This window comes from Tamandua tetradactyla, chromosome 2, assembly GCF_023851605.1.
Source record: "Tamandua tetradactyla isolate mTamTet1 chromosome 2, mTamTet1.pri, whole genome shotgun sequence".
Lineage (NCBI taxonomy): Eukaryota > Metazoa > Chordata > Mammalia > Pilosa > Myrmecophagidae > Tamandua > Tamandua tetradactyla.
In genome coordinates, this window is record NC_135328.1 from 166,430,492 (window position 1) to 166,456,469 (window position 25,978).

A 25,978-nucleotide genomic window follows, 5' to 3' on the forward strand; every position below is an offset into this window, starting at 1 on the left:
AAGTAAACCCACGCCTGATCATTTACCGCGACTTTCCCTGAAGGCGCCACCTAAGGAGAAGGAGGGAGCAGCCCAAACCCTCGGCAAGCGGTGACCCCCGCAGCCCTGAGGGCGAGGACACCGCCACGCGGGACAGCCACTGGCGAAAAAGAGGAGCAATTGACCACAACACAGTCCGCGTCGGCTACCACCCCCAACGCACGCGTTGGCTAGGGGGAGGGGGTGGAACGGCCTGACTCCCGCAGCCAATAAAAGGGGTAGGTTCCTGGTCCGATCCCCGGCGTGCCCCGCCATTGGTCGCCGTCCGGGTCTCGGCCCACCGAACCTTTGCGACCCCAGCCAATCGCGAGCCGGAGGGGCGACCCCCACCCCACCCCCCCGCACCAGCCCCTTCTCCAACCCGGCTCCCTGGGAGCGGGCGGTAGCCGCGGGCGCAGGCCAGGCGTGCAGTGGGTGGCGGTGACAGGCAGCGCGCTCCGTCCCGGAGGCCACCGTCCGAGCGGCGCGATGGAACCCGCCGTGTCCCTGGCCGTGTGCGCGCTGCTCTTCCTGCTGTGGATCCGTGTGAAGGGGCTGGAGTTCGTGCTCATCCACCAGCGCTGGGTTTTCGTATGCCTCTTCCTCCTGCCGCTCTCGCTCATCTTCGACATCTACTACTACGTGCGCGCCTGGGTGGTGTTCAAGCTCAGCAGCGCGCCGCGGCTGCACGAGCAGCGGGTGCGGGACATCCAGAAGCAGGTGAGCGCGCCCAGATCTGGGCTCCCGGGGCTAGCGGGGGTGATTGGAGCACGTGCGTTAATAGCGGAATGCGACGCGGAGGATGGAGAGTACAGCGGCGCGAGAACCCGCTAAGGAGGCGACACTTCACGGAGGAAGTGGTGTTTCAGGGGGCTGTGAACTACAAACATGGTGGGGGTGGAAGGGCTCCCAGGGGGAGGGAACGGAATAAGCAAAGGTAGGGAAGGGACAAACCATTTCTCAGATGTTTATGGAGTGCCTTCTACGTGCAGAGAATCAAAAGATAGCAGATGAGCAACACCCATATAATGGGGCCTGAAGCCGGGCAGGCAAAAGTTGAGAAGAGGGAAGGCTTCCTGGAGCTGGAGCTGGGTTTGAAGATTGGGAAGTGGGAGGAGTGATGGGGCGAGGGGTGGCAGATAGATGGACTGGTGTGAACGAAGGCAGGGGAGGAGAAAAGTGCAGGGCAGGTGGAGAGCAGGTTGAAAAAGTCAGTTTGGAGCTGGTTTTGGTGAGGGGGAGGCTTGATGTCCCGTTAAGGAGTCTGGAGTTTATTTTTGTAGCAGGGAGGCGCTTTTGAGGCTTTTATAATAAAGTGAGGAGCCTCCCAACCCCTGGTGACACGGCAGCCGGTCCATCTCTTTGTAACGGTATCTGCTCCCCCGTGTCAGGTCCCACAGAGTCTCGGACTCTTCGCATCCTGGTATGGGGCCGGGGCAGTGTCTTTGCTCCCGCTTCCCCTCCTTCTGTTCCTCTCAGTGGCATCAGGTTGCGAAGTGCTTATGTTTCCTCCTGCCACCTCGCTGCAGGTGTAAGCAGCCTCCATGTTCTGTTTGCTCCCAGTTGGGTACTTCAAGCAAGGGCATGAAGGAGGATGCAGTAATATCCCTACGAGGGGCTGGACCTTGGGCCCGGTGGGAGAAAGCAGTGTCTGGTAATGGCTTTGCTTTGGCTGCCCTGAGTTTTGCTGATCGCAGTCATGCCAGAGCCCTGACTAACCTGCACCTATCCCTGTACCTGCTTTCCCAGTTCTTTCCACCTTGTATTCAGTGTCTCTGATGAACTGCTCATCTCCCCCATCAGACTGGGAGCTTCTTGAAGGCAGGTACTGTGTCCCAATCACCTCTGGCCTGTGAGCACTTATTACCCTAAACTAAGCTGAAGAGCTCACTGTGATGAGAAAGACAAGGGACCCACCATATCAACTGTGGCCATATCTTGATGGCCACATGGGACCAGCCCACCACCCTGGACTTGCTGTGTGCCACACCCTGTGCCACTAACGCCCCTTATTTCCAATCCTTACATAATCCTGGTGGGTTTTGCAGCTGATTTGCAGTTGGGAAAATTGAGGCTCAGACTGTTAAGTTCTGTGCCCAAGGTGGTATAGCTAATGAATGGGACTGGGACCCAGATCTGCTGGATTTTGGAGCCCTAAATCTTAACGTTTCTTCTTTCCCAATCTTAACATTTCTTCTTTCCCATCCCTTTCCATTACCCTGTGGTCTGGCTCTCTTGTCTCCTCCCTTCTGATCTGTCGTAATAGTTGCCTGACCAGTTGCTCTTCTTCCAGGCCCTCCCCACCTCTCCTTGGCCTTGCAAGTACTCACAAAAGTGACTTACCATGGCAGAGCCTCCCCACCAAAGATCCAATCCAACCAGTGTTTCAGGCTTTTTGGCTTCCAAATTCACTTCCTGTGGCCTGGTCTCTAGCCAGAATTCTCCCATCCCCTTCTCTCTCCCTCTTCTGTTCCCGCACACCTCTGGTCTTTTAGCAAGTGCTAGGGCTACAGAATTAGGCAGGTGGCAAGGCCTGATTGGTCCCAGGAACCCACCACTCATCCCTTCACCCCCACCCCTCAGGAATCCCTTCCTCAGTAACTCCCTATCTGCCTGAATACCTCCCAGCATGGGGAACCCATCACTTCATGGGGTCCCTTGGCTCTGATCTAGCAAAGTCCTCCCCCATGCTGAGCTGTCTGAAATTCTTTCCCATGCTCAGCTGTCTACCCAATGTGCTCAAATGCGGCAAGGCTACTATTTCATTGGACTCTTGGTTCCAAGTGATAGAGACACAACTCAAACTGGCTTCAGGCACCTGAAAAGTCTAGGAATAAAGCCCATCTCCAGCTCTCCATCCATCTGCCATCTCTTGGTTCTGCTTTCCTCTAGGTTGGCTTAATTTTCAGGAAGGCTCTCTCCCCATGGTAGCTCCAACAGCTCTTGGCTTACATTAGCTGGCTTGGCAACCCCCAGGAGAATGGGCATCTCCAGAACAGGTCTCATTGGCTTGACTCTGGTCTTGGGCTCGTCTCTGAACCTGTTATCGTGGCCAGCAGGATGGAATCAGACTGAGGTCAGGTACCCACCTCCTGGAACAGAGGGAGTAGAATCAGCCTCACTTAAATCAAAGGAAGATGGAATTGCTAGAAGCAGACGAAGAGGGAATAAATGGTAGCGGATCAGAACAACAGATATCTACCTCCCCTGCCCTCTTCCATCTCAGCAAGAAGAAAAGGCTTCCTCCTCTATTCCTGGTGGGTTTGTTATCTCCTGGCCGTTTATAACTCTTGTCAGTTATAGTTGAGGTTTTGCAAATGCCCTTCTTTCTGCTAGCTAGGCAGTCTTCCCCTACCTCCTTCTCTCGCTCTCAAATTGTAATACATCAGTTAATGCCTGTAAATGCTTGGCACATACTAAACCTCAATAAATGTCAACTGTTATTCTTTTGACTGTTAATAAAAGCCCTCTGTCCTCACAAGCTTGACATGGAAGTTTCTTCCACAAACCAAAAATCAGACAGCCCTGACTGTGAATCTGGGCTCTGCCATTCGCCACTTATGTGACCTTTGGCAAGTTATTTCATCTACAAAAGGAAGTTGTTATCTTGGCCTCCTGGGGTTGTTATGAGAACTGAATGAGATAACAGGCACATGGCACGGGTGTTGGGGCACCCAGGTATGGCTATTCTTGCCATTCTAAAACCTTTTTCTGGACTTCCCAGTTGGAATTAATATTTCCCAAACACTTTGATCCTGTGTTCTAGCTCTTTCTTCGCTCTGCTTTGTGGTATAGCCACCTGTTGACTTTTCTGACACTCTTACCAGCTAGGGTATCCTCAGAGGACGAGGCCAACAGGCCTTTACATCGCCCCAGTGCCCGGCAGGATGTGGTGGCTGAATAAATGTTTGCTGAGAGGTAAAGGCGTCTTTTTCAGATCCCTCCTCCAGCAGCTGGGAGCTGCTCTGGGGCTCCCCGGCTCAGCCTCTGTCCCATGGTTGCAGGTACGGGAATGGAAGGAGCAGGGCAGCAAGACCTTCATGTGCACGGGGCGCCCTGGCTGGCTCACCGTCTCGCTGCGGGTCGGGAAATACAAGAAGACACACAAAAACATCATGATCAATCTCATGGACATCCTGGAAGTAGACACCAAGAAACAGGTGAGAGCAGTACTGTTCCTCCCTCTGGGAGCCGGTTTCTTGCCCCCGGTGGAAATGACTCACAGGAAGATGAGTCAGGGGCCTGTCGGCAGGCAGGACAGAGGCCCATGGGTATCAGGGAAGGCCCTTTGCCTTTGCCATCCTCTAAAGCCTCACAGCTGCCCAGGGGAGAGATTGACCACAGCCCCATTTCACAGGCAGGCAAACCGAGAGCTCAGGGAGATTCATAGAAAATCAGGAATGGAGAGATCATATCAAGTTTGAGGGTTAAAAGGGGACCTATTTACCCCTTTCCAATAAGGAAATTAAAAAGCAAAAAAACAAGAGCTATGGAAGTGTCCAGGAGTGGTGGCCATTGTTACAAGTTTCCTGGGGACTCTTGCCTATAGTAGCAATAATAGCCTTAGAAACGCATCTTCTTTGGTCCATCTAGTAATTCTACTTCTTGAAACCTGACTGAGGAGAAAGGAAGTAAGCCAGAATGCAATCAAAGGCGCACACACAATAATGGGAGAAACGGTATCACAATTTGATTTCTAAGTAAAGATCACACAGTATCCAATGATAGAGGATCCATTGAATATGGTATATCCTTCTGGTGGCATTTTATTGTTGTTATGAGACCTTGGCCACGTTCCTTAATCTCTTTCTACCTTTTTTATTAAGCAGCTTTATTAAGGTACACTTGCCATATAATAAACCGCACATATCTGAAGTGTACAATTTGATAATAAGTTTTGACATATTTGTACCTGTGAAACCATTACCACCCTTGAGGTAATGAATCTCCCTTAAGACAATGAATCAGGGATTCACAACGAATCACTGTGCTTGTTTGTAATACCTCCTCCCTGCCTCTCTCCCCTCATCCCCTGGCAAACAATAATGTGCTTTCTGTACTAATAGATTAGTTTGCATTTAGAGTTATATATAAATGAAATCATACTATATGTACTCCTTTTTTGTCTGGTTTCTTTTTCTGAACATAATTACTCTAAGATTTATCCATGTTAAAGTGTGTAATAGTACATTCTGTTCTTTTGCTGAGTGTTTTTTTCATTGTGTGTATATATGTATGTATATATATATGTATATCGTAGTTTGTTTATTCATTCACTTATTGACAGACACTTGGGTTGTTTCCAGTTTTTAGCCATTACAAATAAAAGCTGCTAAGAATATTTCTGTGTACGTCTTTGTATGGACAGTGTTTTCATTTCTGTTTGATAATACCTGGGAGTAGAATAGCTGAAGTATATGGTAGGTATATTTTTAACTCTTTAAGAAACTTTTAACTTTTTAAGAAATTCCCAACCTGTTTTCCAAAGTGGTTGTGCCATTTCACATTCATATCAGCAATGGGTGAGAGTTATGTTTCTCCAAATCCTTGTCAACTTGGTATGTTGGTCTTTCAATTTTAGCTATTCTAATAGGTGTGTAGAGTTGTGATTTTAATCTGTAGTTCCCTAATAACTAATGATGTTGAACATATTTTCCTGTATATATCTGCCTTTTGAGTATCTTTGCTGAAATACCTGTTTTAAATCTTTTGCCAGTTTTTTTATTGGGTTGCTTGTTTTCTCTGTATATATTCTGGGTCCAAGTTCTTTTTCAGGTACATGACCTGTAGATATTTTCTCCTAGTCTATCGTTGTCTTTTTTTTTTTTTTTTTTTTTTTTCTTTGCATGGGCAGGCACTGGGAATTGAACCCGGGTTTCCAGTATGGCAGGTAAGAACTCTGCCACTGAGCCACCATCACACCGCCCTATGGTTGTCTTTTAAAAGCAGTTTTTAATTGTGATGAAAGTTCAGTGTATTCGTTTCTTCTTTTATAGATCATGCTTGTGGTGTCTTATCTAAAAATATCTTTGTCTAATCCAATGTTACAAAAGTGTTCTCCCATGTTTTCTTCTAGAAGCTTCGTAGTTTAAGGTTTTACATTCAGAACTGTGATCCATTTTGAGATAATTTTTGTATATGGTGTAAGGTATGAGTCAAAGTTCATTTTGTTTTTTGCGTTTGGTTATCCAACAGTTCCAGCACTACTTGTCAAAAAGACTACCATCTGTCCACTGAATTTCCTTTGTACCTTTATTAAAAATCATTTGTCTATGTATATGTATGTGGGTCTATTCCTGTGCTCTTCTGTCCTTTTGATCTGTTTTTCAGTCCTTATGCCAATACCATACTGTCTTGATTACTGTAGCTTTATAACAAGTCCATAACAATAAGTTGAGAAGTATTCCTTCCTTTTCAGTTTTCTGGAAGAGTTTATATAGAGTTGATGTTATGTGTTTCTTCAGTGTTTGTCAGAATTCACCTTGGAGTTTTCTTTTTTTTTTTTTAATTTTTTATTAATTAAAAAAAATTACAAGAAACACAAACATTTCCAACACATACACTCAGCAATTCACAATATCATCACATAGTTGCATATTCATCATCATGATCATTTCCCAGAACATTAGCATCAATTCAGAAAAAGAAATAAAAAGACAACAGAAAAATATAACAAACAGAAAAAAGAAAAAAAAAATTTTACAGGCCATACCCCTTACTGATCCCTTTCATTGATCACTAGTATTTCAAACTAAATCTATTTTAACATTTGTTCCCCCTATTATTTATTTTTATTCCATATGTTCCTCTCATCTGTTGACAAGGTAGATAAAAGGAGCATCAGACACAAGCTTTTCACAGTCACACAGTCACATTGTGAAAGCTATATCATTTATACAATCATCATCAAGAAACATGGCTACTGGAACAAGCTCTCCATTTTCAGGCAGTTCCCTCCATCCTCTCCATTACATCTTGGATAACAAGGTGATATCTACTTAATGCATAAGAATAACCTCCAGGATAACCTCTTGACTCTGTTTGGAATCTCTCAGCCATTGACACTTTGTCTCATTTCACTCTTCCCCCTTTTGGTCGAGAAGGTTTTCTCAATCCCTTGATGCTGAGTCTCAGCTCATTCTAGAGTTTTTCTCAATCCCTTGATGCTGAATCTCAGCTCATTCTGGGATTTCTGTCCCACGCTGCCAGGAAGATCCACACCCCTGGTAGTCATGTCCCACGTAGACAGGGGGAGGGCAGTGAGTCTGCTTGCTGTGTTGACTAGAGAAAGAGGCCACATCTGAGCAACAAAAGAGGTTCTCTTGGGGGTGACTCTTAGGCTTTATTTTAAGTAGGCTTGACCTATCTCCTGTGGGGTTAAGTTTCATATGAACAAACCCCAAGACTGGAGGCGCAGCCTATAGCTTTGGTTGTCCACACTGCTTGTAAGAATATCAAGAATTCAACTTGGGGAAGTTGAGTTTTCCCCCGTTCTCACCATTCCCCAAAGGGGACTTTGCAAATACTTTTCCACTCACTGATCAAGTCACTCTGGGATTCGTCAGGGCATCACCTGGACAAACCAACAAAATCTCATGTCCTATACAAAGTTCCATGTACTTAAGGTGTTCAATCAACTATCTACATAAGTTATATTAGGAGATGCACTAGTCAAAGTATAGATTTGTACCAAATAAACATTTTTTGCTTTAGTCTCACACATTAGTTGAAATTTTAAGATATTAAGTATCATCTATTTTCAGCACACTGCAGTAATGACATTCTTTTGTTCTTCCTCACGCAAAAAATTTTTTTAAATTTGTACATTTAGTCACTATCATTATACACTCTAGGCATTCCTAGATTACACCATCTCAATCTTTTATCGTCTATCTTTCTTTGTGATTTCATTTATGCCCCAGCCCTCCTCCCTCTATCATTCTCATATGCAGCTTCATTCAGTGTTTTAACATAATTGTATTACAGTTAGGTAGTATTGTGCTGTCCATTTCTGAGTTTTTATATTCAGTCCTGTTGCACAATCTGTATCCCTTCAGCTCCAATTACCCAATATCTTACCCTATTTCTGTCTCCTGATGGTCTCTGTTACCAAGGAAGTATTCCAAGTTTATTAACTAATGTCAGTTCATATTAGTGAGACCATACGGTATTTGTCCTTTTGTTTCTGGCTAATCACACTCAGCATAATGTCCTTAAGGTCCATTCATGTTGTTACATACTTCATAACTTTATTCTGTCTTACAGCTGCATAATATTCCATCTTATGTAAATGTCACAGTTTGTTTAGCCACTCGTCTGTTGATGGACATTTTGGCTGTTTCCATCTCTTGGTAATTGTTAATAATGCTGCTATAAACATTGGTGTGTAAATGTCCATTTGTGTCCTTGGCCTCATGTCCTTTGAGTAGAGACAGCATATAGATGGGTCCTGTTTTTCAATCCATTCTGCCAGACTATGTCTTTTGATTGACATAGAGTTTAATCCATTAACATTCAATGTTATTACTGTATGGGTAGTACTTTCTTCTACTATTTTGCCTTCTGGATTTTATATGTCATATCTCATTTTCCTTCTTTTTACCTTTACTCATAGTCTTCATTTCTACACTCTTCTCCACACCTCTCTCTTCTGTCTTCGTATCTGTCTGTAGTGTTCCCTTTAGTATTTCTTGCAGAGCTGGTCTCTTGGTCACAAATTCTCTCAGTGACTTTTTGTCTGAGAATGTTTTAATTTCTCCCTCATTTTTGAAGGACAATTTTGCTGGATATAGGAGTCTTGATTGGCAGTTGTTCTCTTTTAGTAATTTAAATATATCATCCCACTGTCTTCTAGCTTCCATGGTTTCTGCTGAGAAATCTGCACATAGTCTTGTTGGGCTTCTCTTGTATGTGATGGATTGCTTTTCTCTTGCTGCTTTCAAGATCCTCTCTTTCTCTTTGACCTCTGACATTCTGATTATTAAGTGTCTTGGAGTATGTCTATTTGGATCTATTCTCTTTGGGGTACGCTGCACTTCTTGGATCTGTAATTTTAAGTCTTTCATAAGAGTTGGGAAATTTTCAGTGATAATTTCCTCCATTAGTTTTTCTCCTCCTTTTCCCTTCTCTTCTCCTTCTGGGACACCCACAACATGTATATTCATGCGCTTCATATTGTCTTTCAATTCCCTGAGTCCCTGCTCATATTTTTCCATTTTTTTTCCCTATTGTTTCTGTTTCTTGTCGGATTTCAGATGTTCCATCCTCCAGTTTAGAAATCCTATGTTCTGTCTCTCAAAATCTACCATTGTAGGTTTCCATTGTTTTTTCATCTCTTCTTCTGTGTCTTTCATTCCCATAAGTTCTGTGATTTGTTTTTTCAGACTTTTGGTTTCTTCTTTTTGTTCTTTCCTTGCCTTCTTTATATCCTCCCTCAATTCATTGATTTGGTTTTTGATGAGGTTTTCCATGTCTGTTCATACATTCTGAATTAATTGTTTCAGCTCCTGTATGTCATTTGAATTGTTGGTTTGTTCCTTTGACTGGGCCATATCTTCAATTTTCCTAGTGTGATTTGTTTTTTTTGCTGGCGTCTAGGCATTTAATTACCTTAATTAGTTTATTCTGGAGACCGCTTGTACTTCTTTTATCTAGGGTTGTCTTGCTGGATGAATTTGTTGTCTATCTGTTCTTTGACATTCCGTTCAGCTTTATCTGGACCTTTAGCTTAAGTTTTGTTTAACAGAGGAGAATTTTTCAACTCTTGTTTTCTTGTTTCTTGCCCTGCTTGTGTGGTGCCTTTCCCCCACACACACTTAGGAGGGTCTACTTAGATATTATAGACCCCAGCCAGATTTTCCCAGACCAAACTGACCTCCTGTCAGGAGGAAAGAGTCACCTGCGTTGGTTTTCCCTGAGGGTGAGACCCAGCAGGTTGAAAGACTTTCCTGTGAAGTCTCTGGACTCTGTTTTTCTTATCCTGCCCTGTGTGTGGCGCTTGTCTGACTGCAGTTCCCACCAGCCTAAGATGATGTGGTACCTTTAACTTTGGCAGACTCTCCCTGCTGGGGGCTTGGTGGAGACAGAGGAGAGGTTGTAGGCTGGTTTTAATGGCTTCAAATTACCAAGCCCTGGGGTCTGAATTCCTTGATGGAAGGATTCCACCTGGGTGGGGTTTCACCTCTCCCCTGGGGAAGGCACAAGCTCCAGATAAGCCCCCCAAAGAGCTCACTTCTGCCTATGCCTGGGGCAGTTGCAGCCTGAAAAGTCCTGCTGCTGTATCCAGAGGCAGTCAAGCCTTTGTAGATACACAGACACAAAAACCTCTGTTCCCTTTTTTTTCCCTCTTTTTCCATCAGTCCTGCCCCCGTGGCACCGGGGCAAAAATGAGCAACCTCTGCTTTGATCAGGTTCACCTAAGCTGGGGGCCTATTTTTAGTAGTCAGAATTTGTTAATTAGTTCCACAATTGGCGTTTGATTGTGCCCAGTCCCTGCTGCTGGTAAAGTCCTTTCCTTTCCCCTCTGGGAAGCGGCCTGTGGGGGAGGGGCGCTGGCCGCCACAGCTTTGGGAACTCACGGTTCTAGGGGGTGCTTACAGCCAGTCCAGCTGGTCCAGACTGGGGTACGCTGTGTGTCTTGTCACTATCGTGGCTCCAGGAGCTGTTCTGTACTGTTTCTGGTTATTTAGTAGTTGTTCTGGAGGGCGAACTAAAACGCGCCATCTTGACCCAGAAGTCTGTCTTTGTGAGCAAGTTTTTAACAAAACTTTTAACAGATTCAGTTTCTTTACTTAGATATAGGGTTCTTCTTGTTTATTTCTTTTTAGGTAAGCTTTGATAGTTTGTGTTTCTGAAGAAATTTTTCCATTTCACGAAGTTACCTAACTTATTCGCATAAGGTTGTTCATAATGTTCTTTCAGTGTCTTTCAATACCTTTAGAGTCTGTAGTGATGTCACCTGTATTGTTCCTGATTGTTTATTTCTCTTGAAGTTTTGTCATCTTCTGGTTCATATTTTGAAGCTCTATTATGAGTTATGTAGACCTTTACATATTAATTTATCCCTGTATTTTTCTTTTCTCTTTATTTCTTTTTTTCTGTTTATTTGCTTATTTAATTCTGCAGATTTTGTCGAGATATACTCACACAGCATATATTCTATCCAAAATAAAGTGTCTCCCAGTATCCTCACCTAGTTGTACAAGCATCATCACTCTCAATTTTAGACAATTTTCATTGCTTCAAAAAGAAAACTAATAGATAGCCACACCAAAGAAAAAACCCAAAACACCCCATAACTCTCATCTCCCCCAGTTGTTTACCTATAGTGTTATTGTGTTCTAGTGATGTATTCCTGTTAGAGATAGTCCAGAGTGCAGTAGGTAGTTTTTCCCGTATACCACTCTATTAAGTTTTTGTACAAATGTCATACCTTTAAAGTAGTTCATGCAAGAACTTATTTATATTTGTAGTGCTAAGTGGTGAGATATATAACTTTAAACAGCCCCTTTCAATCTTATTCATCTTCAGTATGTCACTGTTACTTATAATTCCACTAACATATTACCAACACCTCTCTCTATTCCCATACATTTAAGTTCAACCTTGTTAACTAGTCGGTTCATATTAGGTAACCGCTCCTCCTTCTCTAGCTTCAGTCTACCTCTAAGTCCCCTATAGCTACCTTTTAAGAGTCTGAGTTTATATTTTCTAGAGGGTTCATATTAGTGAAATCATACAGTATCTGTCCTTTTGTGTCTAGCTTATTTCACTCAGCATTTTGCCCTCAAGCTTCATCTATGTTGTCATATGCTTCAGGACTGCATTGCATAATCCTCCATTGTATGTATACACCAAAAATGTGGTGTATGCATGTCCGTCTGTTGATGGACGCTTGGATTGGTTCCATCTTTTGACAATTGTCAGTAATGCCGCAGTGAACATCAGTGTGCAAATGTCTGTTCTTGTCACTGGCTTTCAGACCTTCTTATATATCAAGTAGTCGAATTGCTGGTTTGTAGGGTAACTCGATACTTTGTTTTCTGAGGAAAATCCAAACTGTCTTCCACTGTGGCTCTATATCCCCAACAACAGTGGCCTCTGCATCTTTTTTTTTCTTTTTATTTTTTATTATTATTATTTTTTGCATGGGCAGGCACTGGGAATCTAACCTGGGTCTCCAGCATGGCAGGCAAGAACTCTGCCTGCTGAGCCACCGTGGCCCGCCCGCCTGTATCATTTCGAAGTGACCTTTTCTGTATCCCTGGTTAGATTCTTTGCTCTGAAATCTAATTTGTCTGATATTCACAAAGTCACTCCAGCTTTCTTTTGATTAATATTAGCGAATTACGTCTTTTTCCATTCTTAACTTTTAACCTAATTGTACCTCTATATTTAAAGTTATTTCTTGAAGGTAGCATAGAGTGAGATCTTATTTTTCATTTTTTTTCCAACTTGACAAATCTGCCTTTTAGTCAAGGTGGTAAGTCCATTTCCATTTAATGTTATTATTGATACAGTTTGAATTAAACCTGGTATCTTGCTGTTTGTTTTTTCATTTGTCCCATTTGTTCTCTGTTTCCTTTTTCGTGTTTTTTTTCCTTCCTTCTTTTGGATTGGTGAATAATTTTTAAGATTATTTTAGCTCCTCTGTGGGCTTCTTAGCTGTGACTCTCTGTTTTTTTATTTCAGTGTTTGCTGTAGAGTTTATAGCACACCCTTAAACTTACCACAGTCTATGTCCCAGGACCATTTCACATATAGTAAAAGAATTTTGTGATAATGTGCTTTTGTTTCTTTTCCCCCAATCTTTGTACAATTTTTGTCATGCCTTTACTTGTACTTATGTTATAAAACCCATATTGTTATTATATGTAACATTGTTTACACTATTATTTTTTAATAGTCAATTGTCTTTTAAAAAAATAAGAAAAGCATCTTATATGTTCACCCAGGTGGTTTCCATTTCCCGTGCTCTCATTCTTCATTCTGCAGATTTGAATTTCCATCTGGTTTCATTTTCCTTCTACCTGAAGAGCCTCTTTTAACATTTCTTTTATGGTGAGTTTGCTGATGATAAATTTTTGGACTTCAGTATGTCTGGAAACATACTTATTTCACCTTTATTTCTGAAAGATATTTTTACTGGGTATGAAATTCCAGGTTTGACAGTTTTTTTGTTTTTTCTTTCAATACTTTAAAGACGTCACTTCACTGTCTTCTCAGACATATTGTTTCTGACCAGAAACCTACTGTCATCTTAATTTCTGTTCCTTTGTGTATAAATGTCTTTTTATTTCTGGCTGATTTTAAGATTTCCTTTCTATCACTGGTTTTTAAGCAATTTAGTTATCATGTTTCACAGTATAGCAGTTGTTTTTTTATCCATATTTCTTGTTCTTTGGGCTTGTTGAGTTTCTTGAGTCTGTGGCATTATAATTTCTCATCAAATTTAGACATTTTCCAGCTGTTATTTTTTCAATTTTTTTTTATGTCACCTCTTGTCATTCCTTTGAGGACTCCTATTACATGCCTGTTAAGCCCCTTGTGTTTGTACAGCTCAGCTCATTGATGATTTGTTCAATTTTTAAAATTCTGTTTTTCTCTGTCTCATTCCTTGGGTAGTTTTCTTTTATTATGTGTTCAATATACTGATCTTTTCTTCTGCAAAGTTTAATCTGGCATTAATCCCACACCCGTGGTACTCTTTACCCCAGGCATTGTGGTCATTTTTAGATGTTTAATTTGGGCCTTTTTAATATGTCTCTACTTAACTTCTTGAACATAGGTATTATAACTGTTTTATTTCCCTTGTTTGGTGATACTAGTATCTGGGTTAATATAGGGTCAAGTTTGATTGACTGAGTTTTCTCTTCATTGTATGTTGTTTTTTCCTGCCTCTTGGCATTCCTGATAACCTTTGAATGGATTCTAGATTTTTAAAATTTTACCCTGTGTTCCTATAAATCTTGAGCATTGTTCTTGGATGCATTGAAGCTTCTTGGAAACAGCTTGCTCCTGTTGGATCTTAATTTTTAGGTATTTTAGGTGAGAACAGAGCAGCATCTATTCTAGGGCCAATTATTCTCTACCCCTGAGGCATGACCCTTCTGAGTCCTATACACAGTGCCCTGTGACTCATGAGGTTTTCCAGTCTGGTTTATGGGGACAGACATTATTCCCTGCCCTGTATGAACCCCTGGAATCGTGGCTGGTTATCCTTTTGGTGGTTCATTCCCTGGCCTCACATAATTTCCTCATGTGTGTGCACAACTCAGTACACAGCTGAATATCTGAAGGTCACACTCTGCATAGCTCTCTGTGGAGCTCTCTCCTTTCTAGTACTGCCCTGCCAGCTAGAGCCCCAGTGGTCTCCTGAGACCCTCATCTCCATCTGTTCCACTCAAGAAGCCTCTTGGACTCCCCCTCCCTGCACTGAGACATGGAAGCTCTCCCCAGGCAGATGGCTGGGGTTCTTAGAGCGCCCTGCCTTTGTTTCCTGTCTCTTAGGGATCACTGTCCACTATCTCAGAAACTGTTGTTTTTTATATCTTATCCATTTCTTGTTGGTGTTTTATGTTGTTTTTGTTTTTGTTTCTTTTTCCAGGCAGCAGGATAAATCCAGTCCCTGTTGTGTTATCTTGGTTAGAAACAGAAATCCACATGATGGCATATTAATATGTCCATTCAAATCATGTTTTCCAAGAATATTTAATAAGGGATAGAGGTCACTGTGTTGTGTTAGATGAGCAAATTAATGTAGATAAGCAGGACAGGAAAATGTGTATGTAGGAGGAGGGGTATTAAAATATATCAAGTAGCAATACAGGTATGCTTGCAGAAAAAAGAGAAACTGAAAGTCAATACACTCCACTATTAACATTGGAAACTCTAAAGAACTAGAATGGATGAATTTTTTTGTTTGTTTGTTTTTGTTTTTGTGTAGGCAGTCTACTGGGAATCGAACCCAAGTCTCCGGCATGGCAGGAGAGAACTCTGCCTGCCACCGTGGCCTGCCCGACGATACTTGTTTTTATCTTCATATATGCTGTATCTTCCAATTCAATATAAGTATTTCTTCTATTCTCAGAAAAATAATAAAGTAAGCATCAAGTATAAAAATAATTGAAAGCTCAACGCTAGTGAACCCAGCACCGGAAGTCACCTTTGACTGAATTGAAGGCGATGTCACATCCTAGAAAGTGCCGGGAAAGGCTGCGCCAGAATCCCTGCATTGAGAGGAAACTCTGCATGCAGGAGCCCCTGTTGGGCTGGCCGCCTCCTTGTGACCAGGGTTTCTCTGCTGTGTCAACAGATTGTCCGGGTGGAGCCCTTGGTGACCATGGGTCAGGTGACTGCCCTACTGACCTCCATTGGCTGGACTCTGCCCGTGTTGCCAGAGCTCGATGATCTCACAGTGGGTAAGGACTGCCTGTACTATTAGGATGAACAGAATTGACAGTCCTGGGAGGAGAGAGTTGGAGGCATCTTGGCCCCGCTGTCCTGCCAGTTTGACCTGTAACAGGGGTTACCCCCTTCTGCTCGCCCAGTGCCAGCCACAGAGCACTCACTGTCTACTGTGCCATCTTGGAAGAGCTCAGGTTACCAGAAGGCACTTTTTAATGTTTGCTAAACTCCGCTCTCTATAGCCTACATCCATTCCTCTTAAATTCTACCCTATAGAACACACAGAATAAGCCTCGTCTTATCTGCAGGATTCCTGGCCCCCAAAGCCAGTTTTCTTTTCTAGGGGAAACGCCTTCGATTCCTTTAGCTGTTCTTGTAGGACATGTTTCCTACCACCCAATCCCCCTCTTTTTGGTTAAGAGTCCTCTTAAAATGAATGCATACAATGTTTTGGGTTGGGTTTGGCCAAAGCTGAGAGCACCCTGGCAGGGTCTCCCCATCCAGGCAAGGTCCAGGCCTACCTCCACGTCCAGGCTTACCTCCAGGCAAGCCTTCAGGCTCCCGTGCCAGCCCTTCCTTCTCTCTCCTGCTCTTCAGATCAGCCTGTGGGAGCTCTTTCCTATGTCCACAGCCCCATTTCTTCCAGCCCTGTTCAGCCTCCCTTGTGCTATGAGCACCCCCATCCTGGAGGTGACCCGTTTGCCCAAGCCACCCCCCACCCTGCACCCTGCAGTTCTCCCTGGCTAACACTTGTGTGTGCCTCTACAGGGGGCTTGATCATGGGCACAGGCATCGAATCTTCATCCCACAAGTATGGCCTGTTCCAGCATATCTGCACAGCCTACGAGCTTATCCTGGCTGATGGCAGCTTTGTGCGGTGCACACCGGTGAGTTCAGAGATGGGGGTGTCTCCACCATCCTGCTGTGGGCATCAAGGATCCCGAGGATTGGGATGTGCCCCCCACCCCTGCCCCAGGGATGCTTCGTTTCAGATGCTTCAGGGATACGTTGAATGCCTGTTCAGCCTGGATCTGGATCTATTGACATAACAGCACCTTATATAGCCACTTATATGTGCTCAGACGCTGTCGTCAACTGTTGTAAATGTTTTAATATGTATCAAGAACCTTATGAGATAGGTATTGTTATTAACCCCATTTTCCAGATAAGAAATGAAAGCACAGATAGGTTAATACACCTATGCACACAGCTGACAAGTGGCTGAGCTGACATTCAAACCCAGGTCCTCTGGTTCCCAGATCCATTTGCCATTTGCCACTGATTATACCTTGACTTAGGAGAAGTCAAGCCTCAGCATCACAGCTCTGTGTCAGATGATGTGAGGTGTTGCAAAGTGTTAAGTGGGCCTGTTTTGTAGAAATAAAAGACAATTCTGCCAGCCAAAGTGGGGCACAAACCTGTAAAGACTTTTTACATCAACCCTCATCCCAGCTCGTGTGTTTAAGAGGCCCCTGGGATGGGAGGGACTGTCTGGTCCTTTGAACTGGATGTTTCAGAGAGTGCGGCCTCACAGCACAGAGCCCAGGGAGGGACTCCTGGCTTGGGGACCTCGGTCTGGAACGAGAGCCCCCTTTCAGGATTCCCATCAGTTCAGCACTAAACTGATCCCTAAACGCGTGCCTGTGGTTTCTTCCAGCGTCTTCTTCATGTGCAAAGTAAGGGGACAGACACTCATGTCTTACCCCCACTTCCCTGAGGCCCGGTTTCTTTGTCTGCCAGATGCGTTGTCGGGAGGAGTAAGCTGATGCCCTCTCTGCAGCTGCTGGCATAGAGCCTGGCGCAGGGGGCAGCCGCCTGTGGCCACCTGGCTCCTCACCGCCTGGTTAGGTGGTCCGTGGGGGTGGGGGGGTGGGGGGGGGTCAGGCGGCCCAGCTCTGCTGTCCCAGGGGCTTTGGCCGGTCTGCTGTGGAGCTCCCCCAGCCCGCCGCACCCCACCAGGCCCATCACCAAAGGCGGGCAGATTTAGCAGAGGCCATGCACGGCCGTCTTCTCTTGGCAAAACTAAGACAAAACTTTTTCATAAGGAGCATTATCAGAATCAAAGCGTCTGAGTTGTCTGTCTCCAAGACAGATGCCAAAAGGAAAAAATAAGGAAGTTAAAAACATTTACGGAACCAGGCGAGGTGTGGTAGGAAGAAGGCTGGATGGGGAGTCAGGCTGACTTTCTGGGGGGTGGTGCTTAGGGGAATCGTGTCATCTTCTGGAGCCTTATTTTCCTGACCTGTCCGATGGGAATTGTTAATGCTGTCTCTACCAGGGCTTTTACTGGGAGAGGTAGTGGAGTGGAGGCTGCAGGATTACACAAGCTAAGGGGCTAGAGAAAGCTTTGTGAGTTTTGGTAATGGCCCAGAAAGGAGACAATTTAATGTTTCCTAGTTACACTGACAGCTCAGTGAGGGCTCAGCACTTTTTTTTTTTTTTTTTAGCTCGACCTGGGTTCCTAGCCCATTAGTCTCCCATTTTGGGTCTTTGGGCCGTGCTGGTGGTGGCCTCTGTCCTGGCTAGCCTGTGGTCCTGGGGCTGCACCTGGGTGGAAAGGGAAGACGCTCCCTCAGTGAGGATCCCTGATATGGAGGGCTATATACGGTCAAGTACAAGGTCAGTATAAGGTCCATAGGTAGCCCCATTCCACAGAAGGGAAAACTGAGGCCCAGAAAGTGCAGTTAGTAAAGTTCCTTGTTTGGGTTTACACAGCAGGACAGCGACACACCTGGAACTTAGCCTAGGCCTCCTGATTCCCAGGCCACATGCACCTAACACCCTGTTGCCCCGACGACAGAAGGTGGGAGTTCAGGGTTCAGGCCCTCCGCACGTGTCCTCTCTGCTTCACAGTCTGAAAACTCAGACCTATTCTACGCGGTGCCCTGGTCCTGTGGGACGCTGGGCTTCCTCGTGGCCGCCGAAATCCGCATCATCCCCGCCAAGAAGTACGTCAAGCTGCGGTTTGAGCCCGTGCAGGGCCTGGAGGAGATCTACGAAAAGTTTGCCCGTGTGTCCCAGCGGCTGGAGAACCACTTCGTGGAAGGGCTGCTCTACTCCCTGGACGAGGCCGTCATTATGACGGGGGTCATGACAGACGAAGTGGAGCCCAGCAAGGTAGGGCTGCGCCTGGGTGGGGCGGGGGCGGGGCTGCATCCAGCCTGTTTCCCCGGGCCTGAGCCTGGCAGCCCCCTTGAGGCTGGTCAGCCGACCCGTGCACGAGCACTGGGCTCTACGGGCACAGCTTGCTGGGAGGGTGATAGAAACTTCCATTTACACTGCCCCTCCCACCTGCCAGGTGTGTGCTCGCCTTTAACAGGTGGTAACTCTGATCCTCCCGTAACCCAGCTCTATAGGTGACAAAACTGAGGCTCCGTGAAAGTCGTATAAACATCCACGAATGCCAAAGGCAAGAGTTGAGTAATTGACTTGTTGCCTCAGAATCCAGCTTGACCGTCTATTTCAATTATACCATGCGTGTAAATTTTTTTTTTTTTTGTATGCTCTGTGGCAGGTGTTCTAGTTTGCTAGCTGGCTGAATGTAATATACCAGAAATGGAATGGCTTTTAAAAAGGGGAATTTAATAAGTTGCTATTTTACAGTTCTAAGGCCGCGATAATGTCCCAATTAAAGCAAGTCTATAGAAATGTCCAATCAAAGATATCCAGGGAAAGATACCTTGGTTCAAGAAGGCTGATGAAGTTCAGGGTTTCTCTCTCATCCGAAAAGGCACATGGTGAACACAGTCATGGTTTCTCCCTCGGCTGGAAGGGCACATGGCAAGCACAGTGTCATCTGCTAGCTTTCTCTCCTGGCTTCCTGTTTCATGAAGCTCCCCGGGGGGCATCTTCCTTCTTCATCTCCAAAGCGCTGGCTGATGGACTCTCTGCTTCATGGTGCTGCAGCATTCTCTGCTCTCTCTGAATCTCCTTCATTCTCCAAAATGTTTCCTCTTTTATAGGACTCCAGAAACTTATCAAGATCCACCCAAATGGTTGGAGACATGTTGCTACCTAATCCAGTTTAACAGCCACTCTTGATTAAATCACATCTCCAGGGAGAGGCTCTGATTACAGTTGCAAACATAGAGTATTGATTAGGGATTATTTTACCTTTATGAAATGGGATTTTGATTAAAATATGGCTTTTCTAGGGTACATACATCCTTTCAAACAAGCACAGCGGGGGTCACATATCATTCTTTTTCCATGTGAGTATCCCGTTATTGTAGGACCATTTGTTGAATTTTTGTTTTCTTTCTTTGTTTGCTTGTTTGTTTTGGGGGGGAAGTGCATGGGCTGGAATAAGAGCCCGGATCTCCCACATAGTAGGCAAGAATTCTACCACTGACCACCCTCACACCCCTACCAGGCCATTTTTAATAGCACTTTCTTCCCCCATCTGGAAAGAATTTGTGTTTCTTTTGAGACTTGCAAAGTGTAAACAAGTGAAAGGAAAGAAAAGACTGGATCTGCTTATAAGCCTAACCCAAAGCCAGCTGTCACATCTGTATTTGTTATATTTCCTCTTTTCGTACAAATAGAATTTTTTTTACATCTTTAAATTTCAAAAGTAGTTTTAACAGTGCTGATATATTTAAAGTGAAAGTGCATCTCTTCATCCCAGCCCCCCTTCAGGGAAACCACTTGTAGTTGTTTAATTTGTACTCTTCTGGGCCTGTCTCTCTGTGTGTGTCTATGTGTGTTCATACCCTCATTTCATTTCATAGTATCCTAGTGTCAGACATAAATAATCCACTAAACCCTTGCCTACTGATGAGCATTCATTTTGCGTAAAATATTTTGCTCTTACAAGTAAGATTGCACTGGAGATTGCTTCACAGTGGCCCTTGCCCTGTGTGTAAACATTTCTGCAGGATTGAGTCAGAGCATGGAATTCTGGCCCCGGTGTTTGAGCAGAGCAAATATTGACAGAAAGGACCAAAAAACCCTCCGGAAAAGCTGTGCTTTTGTCTACTTCCAGCGAAAGTATATGAGAGCACCCTTTTCCCTCTGTACTTGTCACCACGGGATAGTATCACTCATGAATTTTTGCCAATCTGATAGGGTTAAAAATAGTATCTCATGGTTTTATTTTGCAGTTCTTGTGTTACTTACGAGCTTGAACATCTCTTTGGACAGTTGTTTAGTTGGTTTGTCTGTCGGTTGTAATCACCTCTTCAAATGTTACCCTGTTTCTCTTGTTTGTGTGATATCCATTTCCCCATGTTATTACATTGCCGTCATAAACCATCCTATTTAATGTCTGTGGAACATTCCATTGAGCACATGTCCCATCATTTACTAAACCACTGCTCCATTGTTGGCAGTTTCAGTGGCTTCCAGTTTTTCATTCTTTTAATTAATGTAGGAATGAACATCTTTTGTCTATAATTTGAACACTGGCTTAAAGTCAAATTAGTTGTGCAAAGAATAGGTACCTCTTAAGGCCCTTGAGCTATGCTTATGTACTTGCAATGTTTTAAAATCGGGAAGGACTCAAAAGTCATTGGGGATAATTCCCTTTCCAGATAAGGAAACAAGACCCAAAGAGGCAGAGACTCCTCTGAGGACTTGCAGCTAGTGCAGGGAAGATTTAAATTCCTTCTCTGACTCCTGGCTCAGCGTTCATTCTCCTCCATCTCAGCTTCTAGATTTATCATCACCGACAGCACTGATGGGGTACCCGTTCCTGTTGGAGGATGGGGATCCTGGAGCAAGGCTGGAAATGCTGGGGTTTGGGAGCCAAGTGTCTGGGTTCAAGGCCAGACCCAGCTCTGGCACTGCCCAAGCCCTGGCCCTGCCTGACCCTGGGGAGCCCACTCAGAGGGCATTAAATGGCATTCACCTAGCAAGGATGTCTTTTTTTTTTTTTTTTTAACATTTTTATTGATAAAACTTAACATACAAACATTCCATACATGGTGTACGATCAATGGCTCACAATATCACATAGTTGTGTATTCATCACCATGATCATTTTTTTGAACATTTGCATCACTCCAGAAAAAGAAAAAACTCATACACACCATACCCCTTACCTTTCCCTCTGATTGACCCCTAGGATTTCCAATTTATTTTAACCTTTGTTCCCTCTGTTATTTGTTTATTTTTTATCCATATTTTTTTACCCATTTTTCCATTCCCTAGATAAAAGGAGCATCAGACACAAGGTTTCCACAATCACACAGTCACATTGTGAAAGCTATATCATTATACAATCATCTTCAAGAAACATGGCTACCGGAACACAGCTCTACAGTTTCAGGCAGTTCCCTCCAGCCGCTCCAGTGCACCATAAACTAAAAAGGGATGTCTATATAATATGTGAGAATAACTTCCAGGATAACCTCTCAACTCTGAACTCTCTCAGCTACTGAAACTTTATTTAGCAAGGACGTCTTGACAGAAGTTTTCCATCTTACCTGAGGCATCTCCTGAGAGCTTACCAGTATTGCTGAGAGAGGGGACATAGGGGATGGGAGACCCCACCCCACCGTGCCCAAAGTGGCTCTGCTGTCATCTGTTTGATGTATTGGATGCCTCTAGAAGTTGTCCTTGGACGAGGGATTTGGACAGTTTTTCAAATGTGTGAGCACCGTGACCTGGTTCCCTTATTTCCCAAAGAGAGGACTGAGGCCCCGGTGGCCTTACCTAGAGACTCCAAGTGACTTGGCAGAGGGGCCAGACCCCAAGGCCACAGATGTTTGCCAGGTGCTGCGAAGAGCCAGACCCAGATGCCTGGTCAGAGCAGGGCTGGGGGACAGACATGATATATGCCAGAAAATTTGTGACCTTTTCATTTTAGGAACATTTCTTCCAAACATTTTTGCTTGGAAGGCTGCTCAGGAATCTGCGTGCATGCATATGTGTGTGTGTGTGTGTGTGTGTGTGTGAGTGTGACAGACCTTCCCCAGCCCTGGGAGGAGATGGCCCGCCTGTCCTACTGTGGCGGTCCAGAGAGAGAGTGGCTTGCTAAGTGTTAGGGCTGGGATGGGGGCACTTGTGGCCTCCTGGCCTCACCAGCCAAAGTGTGTTCTGGGAGATGGACGATCTGGACTCTTTACCTTCCTGGGCTTCCCTGGCACAAACAGCTCCTGATGTCCTGGCATATCGATTGCATTATGTAGCTGGTGCCATTGCCAGGTGTGTGGGCAGGCCTTGCCTGGGGTTAGATCAGGCAGCTCTGTTTTCTGTTGGGTTTCATTCTCCTTTGTGCGACTAGGTGGAAACCAGCGTGGGCTCTCTTGCCTTGCCCACACTGAACCTAACTGGAGCCAACTGATTCTTCCGCCCCAGTTCCCTGGCACGCTGGTGTTATCAGCACAGGGGACAGGCACAAGAGGGTGACACCCAGATAAGTTGCAGGTGCAGTGTGCCAGAGATCAGGGGCAGCAGGTAGAGCGGTTGGCCCGGGGAGAGATGGGCAGTAGGCACTGGGCTTGCTCTTTGTACCTTCTCTCTTTTCAACCTCCTGCCACTCCAGAGGTCAGTTAACATCCCCATTTTGCCTGTGCAGAAAACAGGCTTCAGAAAGATTACGTAGCCTGCCCAGAATCTAAATGGCAAACTGCCAAACAATACAAAGAGTGCTGTGGTCCCACTTTTATAAAAAGTGCGTGCGCGCACATATGTGTGTAGAAAATAAAGCCTAATGAATATATATCCGTTTCAGTGGTTATTCCTGGAGGGTTGGTCTGTTTCCAAGTGACTTGTCTCTCCACCATTGACAGGTGGACAATGCCTTCGGAGTCAGGAAGAAAATCAGTCCTTTGTGGGGTTTTTGTTTGTTTGTTTTCTTAAATCATGGCCACATCCCTCAGCCCACGGTTCAGGGTTCTTTGCCGTCTGACTTTGTCCTTGTGTTGCAGCATGTGCGTTTGTGTCCTCGTCCTGGCCCTGGACAGCCCTGTGTCCTCGGGCAGTCTGATCAGCCTTGACCACCCTAGCTTTCCTGCCCAGGGAGGCAGGGACAAGCCTGCCATGCCAGGCCAGGGAGGGGCTCAAGAGTCAGGGGCCGGCGATGTCTGCCCCGAGCGTGGGTGCCAATGTGACTGTGTTTGCTTCCGAGGTCTCCTCAGCCTTGCTCCCGCGGTGGCCCTGGTCCCTTGTCAGCAGACCACCTGTCCTCCGCAACCTCTTCTACTCTCTGCTTCCTCTCTGAATCTGGGTGTGAGCTCACCTTCCCCATACAAGTCAGCACCTGTCTGACATGGGGCGTACACATCTGCAGCCAGAGTGGGGACACCCCCAGCTCTGGGTGGGGCTGCCTCCTCAAGGTTGGGGTTTTGGAGTTGAGAACAAGAAGGAGCGTTCACCAGCACGAGGCTGGGTGATTGATAGATGCAAGTGGTGTGTGTGTGTGCGTATGTGTGCATGTGTGTGCACACGTGTGCAATTTCTAATAGCCACCAGAAATCTCCCTCTAAGTATATACACTTGTACTGTCATTTTGTACATGAAAAATCAGGCTCCGAGCAGTAGGAGGTGCCCAGGGTCACACAGCTGGTGGCGGCTGGGCGAGAGTTCGGCCCCAGTTGCCCAACCGAGAGGCTGTGATCTCTCCAGGAGGCCACCCTGCCTCGGAGCATCGGCTCAGAGTTCCTTTCCGGGCTGAGGAAAGGGAGGCCCAGAGAAGCCGAGCAATCCCAGGGCACATGACAAGTTAGGTCCTCGGAGCATTTTCTTGGACCGAGGAGGACGGACACCAGCTAATGTGAGGAGGAGAGGCCACAGGGTCCTGGGCCAGGGTGCCTCGGTCCATGCCCAGAGGATGGTGGTGCCCAGGTAGGGCAGCAGGGAAAATGCCGCGTGCTGTGGGCTCCAGCAAGGGGTGACGACCCCCACCCGCTAGTGAGGTGGAAGGGACTGGGAGGAAATTCATCTGCCCTGAACGCTGCACTGTGCCAGACACGGTTCAACATTTGCCCTTCATTTCTCTCCCTGAGAAGGAACACCAGGCTGGGAGTGGGGTAGGGAGCACTGAATTCTCTGGACACTCGGGAACTTGCTGATTGACCCTCTCTGTTCTCTCTGCTAGAGAATCCGTGCTGGGCTCTGCTTCACTGGGCTCTCAAGAGTCTCAGAGGCAACAAGAGACATGAAAGAGCTTTGCAGAGGCCGGGAGCGCTGAACAGACCGCGGTGTCACTGTCACAGCCTGGTGGCATTTGATGCCGGGCTGTGGGCTGACTGCCGCGCCCTCTGTCCTTTCAGTTGAATAGCATCGGCAGCTACTACAAGCCGTGGTTCTTCAAGCACGTGGAGAACTACCTGAAGACAAACCAAGAGGGCCTGGAATACATTCCCCTGAGACACTACTACCACCGCCACACGCGCAGCATTTTCTGGGAGCTGCAGGTGAGGCTCGGGTTTCCCAGGAGTCCCGGCAGAAATCCAGGTTGGTTAACGTCACAGCCACGTGCTCTCTCCTTTCTAAGGATAAAGGGCAGCTGTTGTCCTGAGGAACTAGAATGCCTTCTTAGGTAGCCACAGAGTCATTTCCTTCTGAGGGAATGGAGCCCCTGCGGGTAAAGCGGCAGGCTGTCACTGAGCACCTCCTGAGTGCCGGGTACTTTGGGGGTCACAGAGCTGCTTCTGTCGTTGAGGTTAAATCTTAACCAAGCAGACGGGTTCTGGAACTGTCAAGACCACAGGAACAAGAAGAGAGGGAATAGCTAGTTCTACCCAGGGTTTGAAGTCGGAGTCAAGGTTGGCCTTGAAAGGGTATAGAAATGTGCAGTTGTGTGTAGGGGGTGAGGGTGGGTGGAAGGATGAGGGCAAGGGCATTTCCAGTAGGAAGGTCAGGGAAGGCCTCTCAGGAGATGACCTCTGGGCAGGGACCTGAGCAGCAGGAGAACATGCCATGGAGAACTCTGGGGAGAGTGCCCAGGCAGAGGAACAGCCAGAACACAGGTCCTCCGATAGGCTGGGGGGATTAGGAAAACTGGTAAGAAGGCCCCTGAGCAAGAGCCAGTGTAAGAGTGGAGAGCGGTGGAGATGAGGTTAAACAGCAGCCGGGGGTAGACCGTGTGAGATCTCGTAGGGCAAGGAAGGCCACTAGAGTTTATGCCACGTGTGATGGGGAGCCAGTGGAAGACTGATTTTTGTTTAAAATAATGTCGCTTAAAATAACATCTACTAGAGTGGATGCAGGGTGGGGCACGGGCAGGAGTGGAAGAGTAGAAGAAATAATTTCAGCTTGTCCAGCAGTAGAGTGGCAGCAGTGGAGATGGAGAGAGATGTCAGAGCTGGGAGATAACTGTGAAGGTTGAACCAAGGGGTCCATGAGGTTTCCCATTCAGCCTGGATGTTGGTGTGAGTCCAGGATTTGGGGTCCAAGCACCTGGGTGAACAGAGCTGCCACTTGACTGCACGGGGGGATGTGGGAGGAGAGGGCTGAGGAGGGAAATCAGGAGTTTGGTGTGGGGCATATCAGTGTGAGGCATAGGGGCAGATGTCGGGGAAACAGCCGCATCAGGACAGAAGTCAGAGCTGCAGATAGAAACACAGACATCATCCACAGAGAATTGTTATTTATAGCCACGGAAGTGCAT

The 25,978-nt window shown here is 45.8% G+C and overlaps 1 protein-coding gene across 1 annotated transcript in view; it reads left to right on the forward strand.

Annotated features, from left to right (window-relative positions):
* The first annotated feature begins 390 nt into the window (after positions 1-390).
* DHCR24 (24-dehydrocholesterol reductase) overlaps positions 391-25,978 on the forward strand; it is a 36,923-nt gene continuing 11,335 nt past the window's right edge. Inside the window, exons 1-6 of the mRNA XM_077149529.1 lie at positions 391-738; positions 4,023-4,178; positions 15,332-15,437; positions 16,192-16,310; positions 18,277-18,540; positions 24,639-24,782. Coding sequence (XP_077005644.1) covers positions 508-738; positions 4,023-4,178; positions 15,332-15,437; positions 16,192-16,310; positions 18,277-18,540; positions 24,639-24,782 — 1,020 coding nt within the window. The 5' untranslated portion in view covers positions 391-507. The remainder of the gene's footprint in view (positions 739-4,022; positions 4,179-15,331; positions 15,438-16,191; positions 16,311-18,276; positions 18,541-24,638; positions 24,783-25,978) is intronic.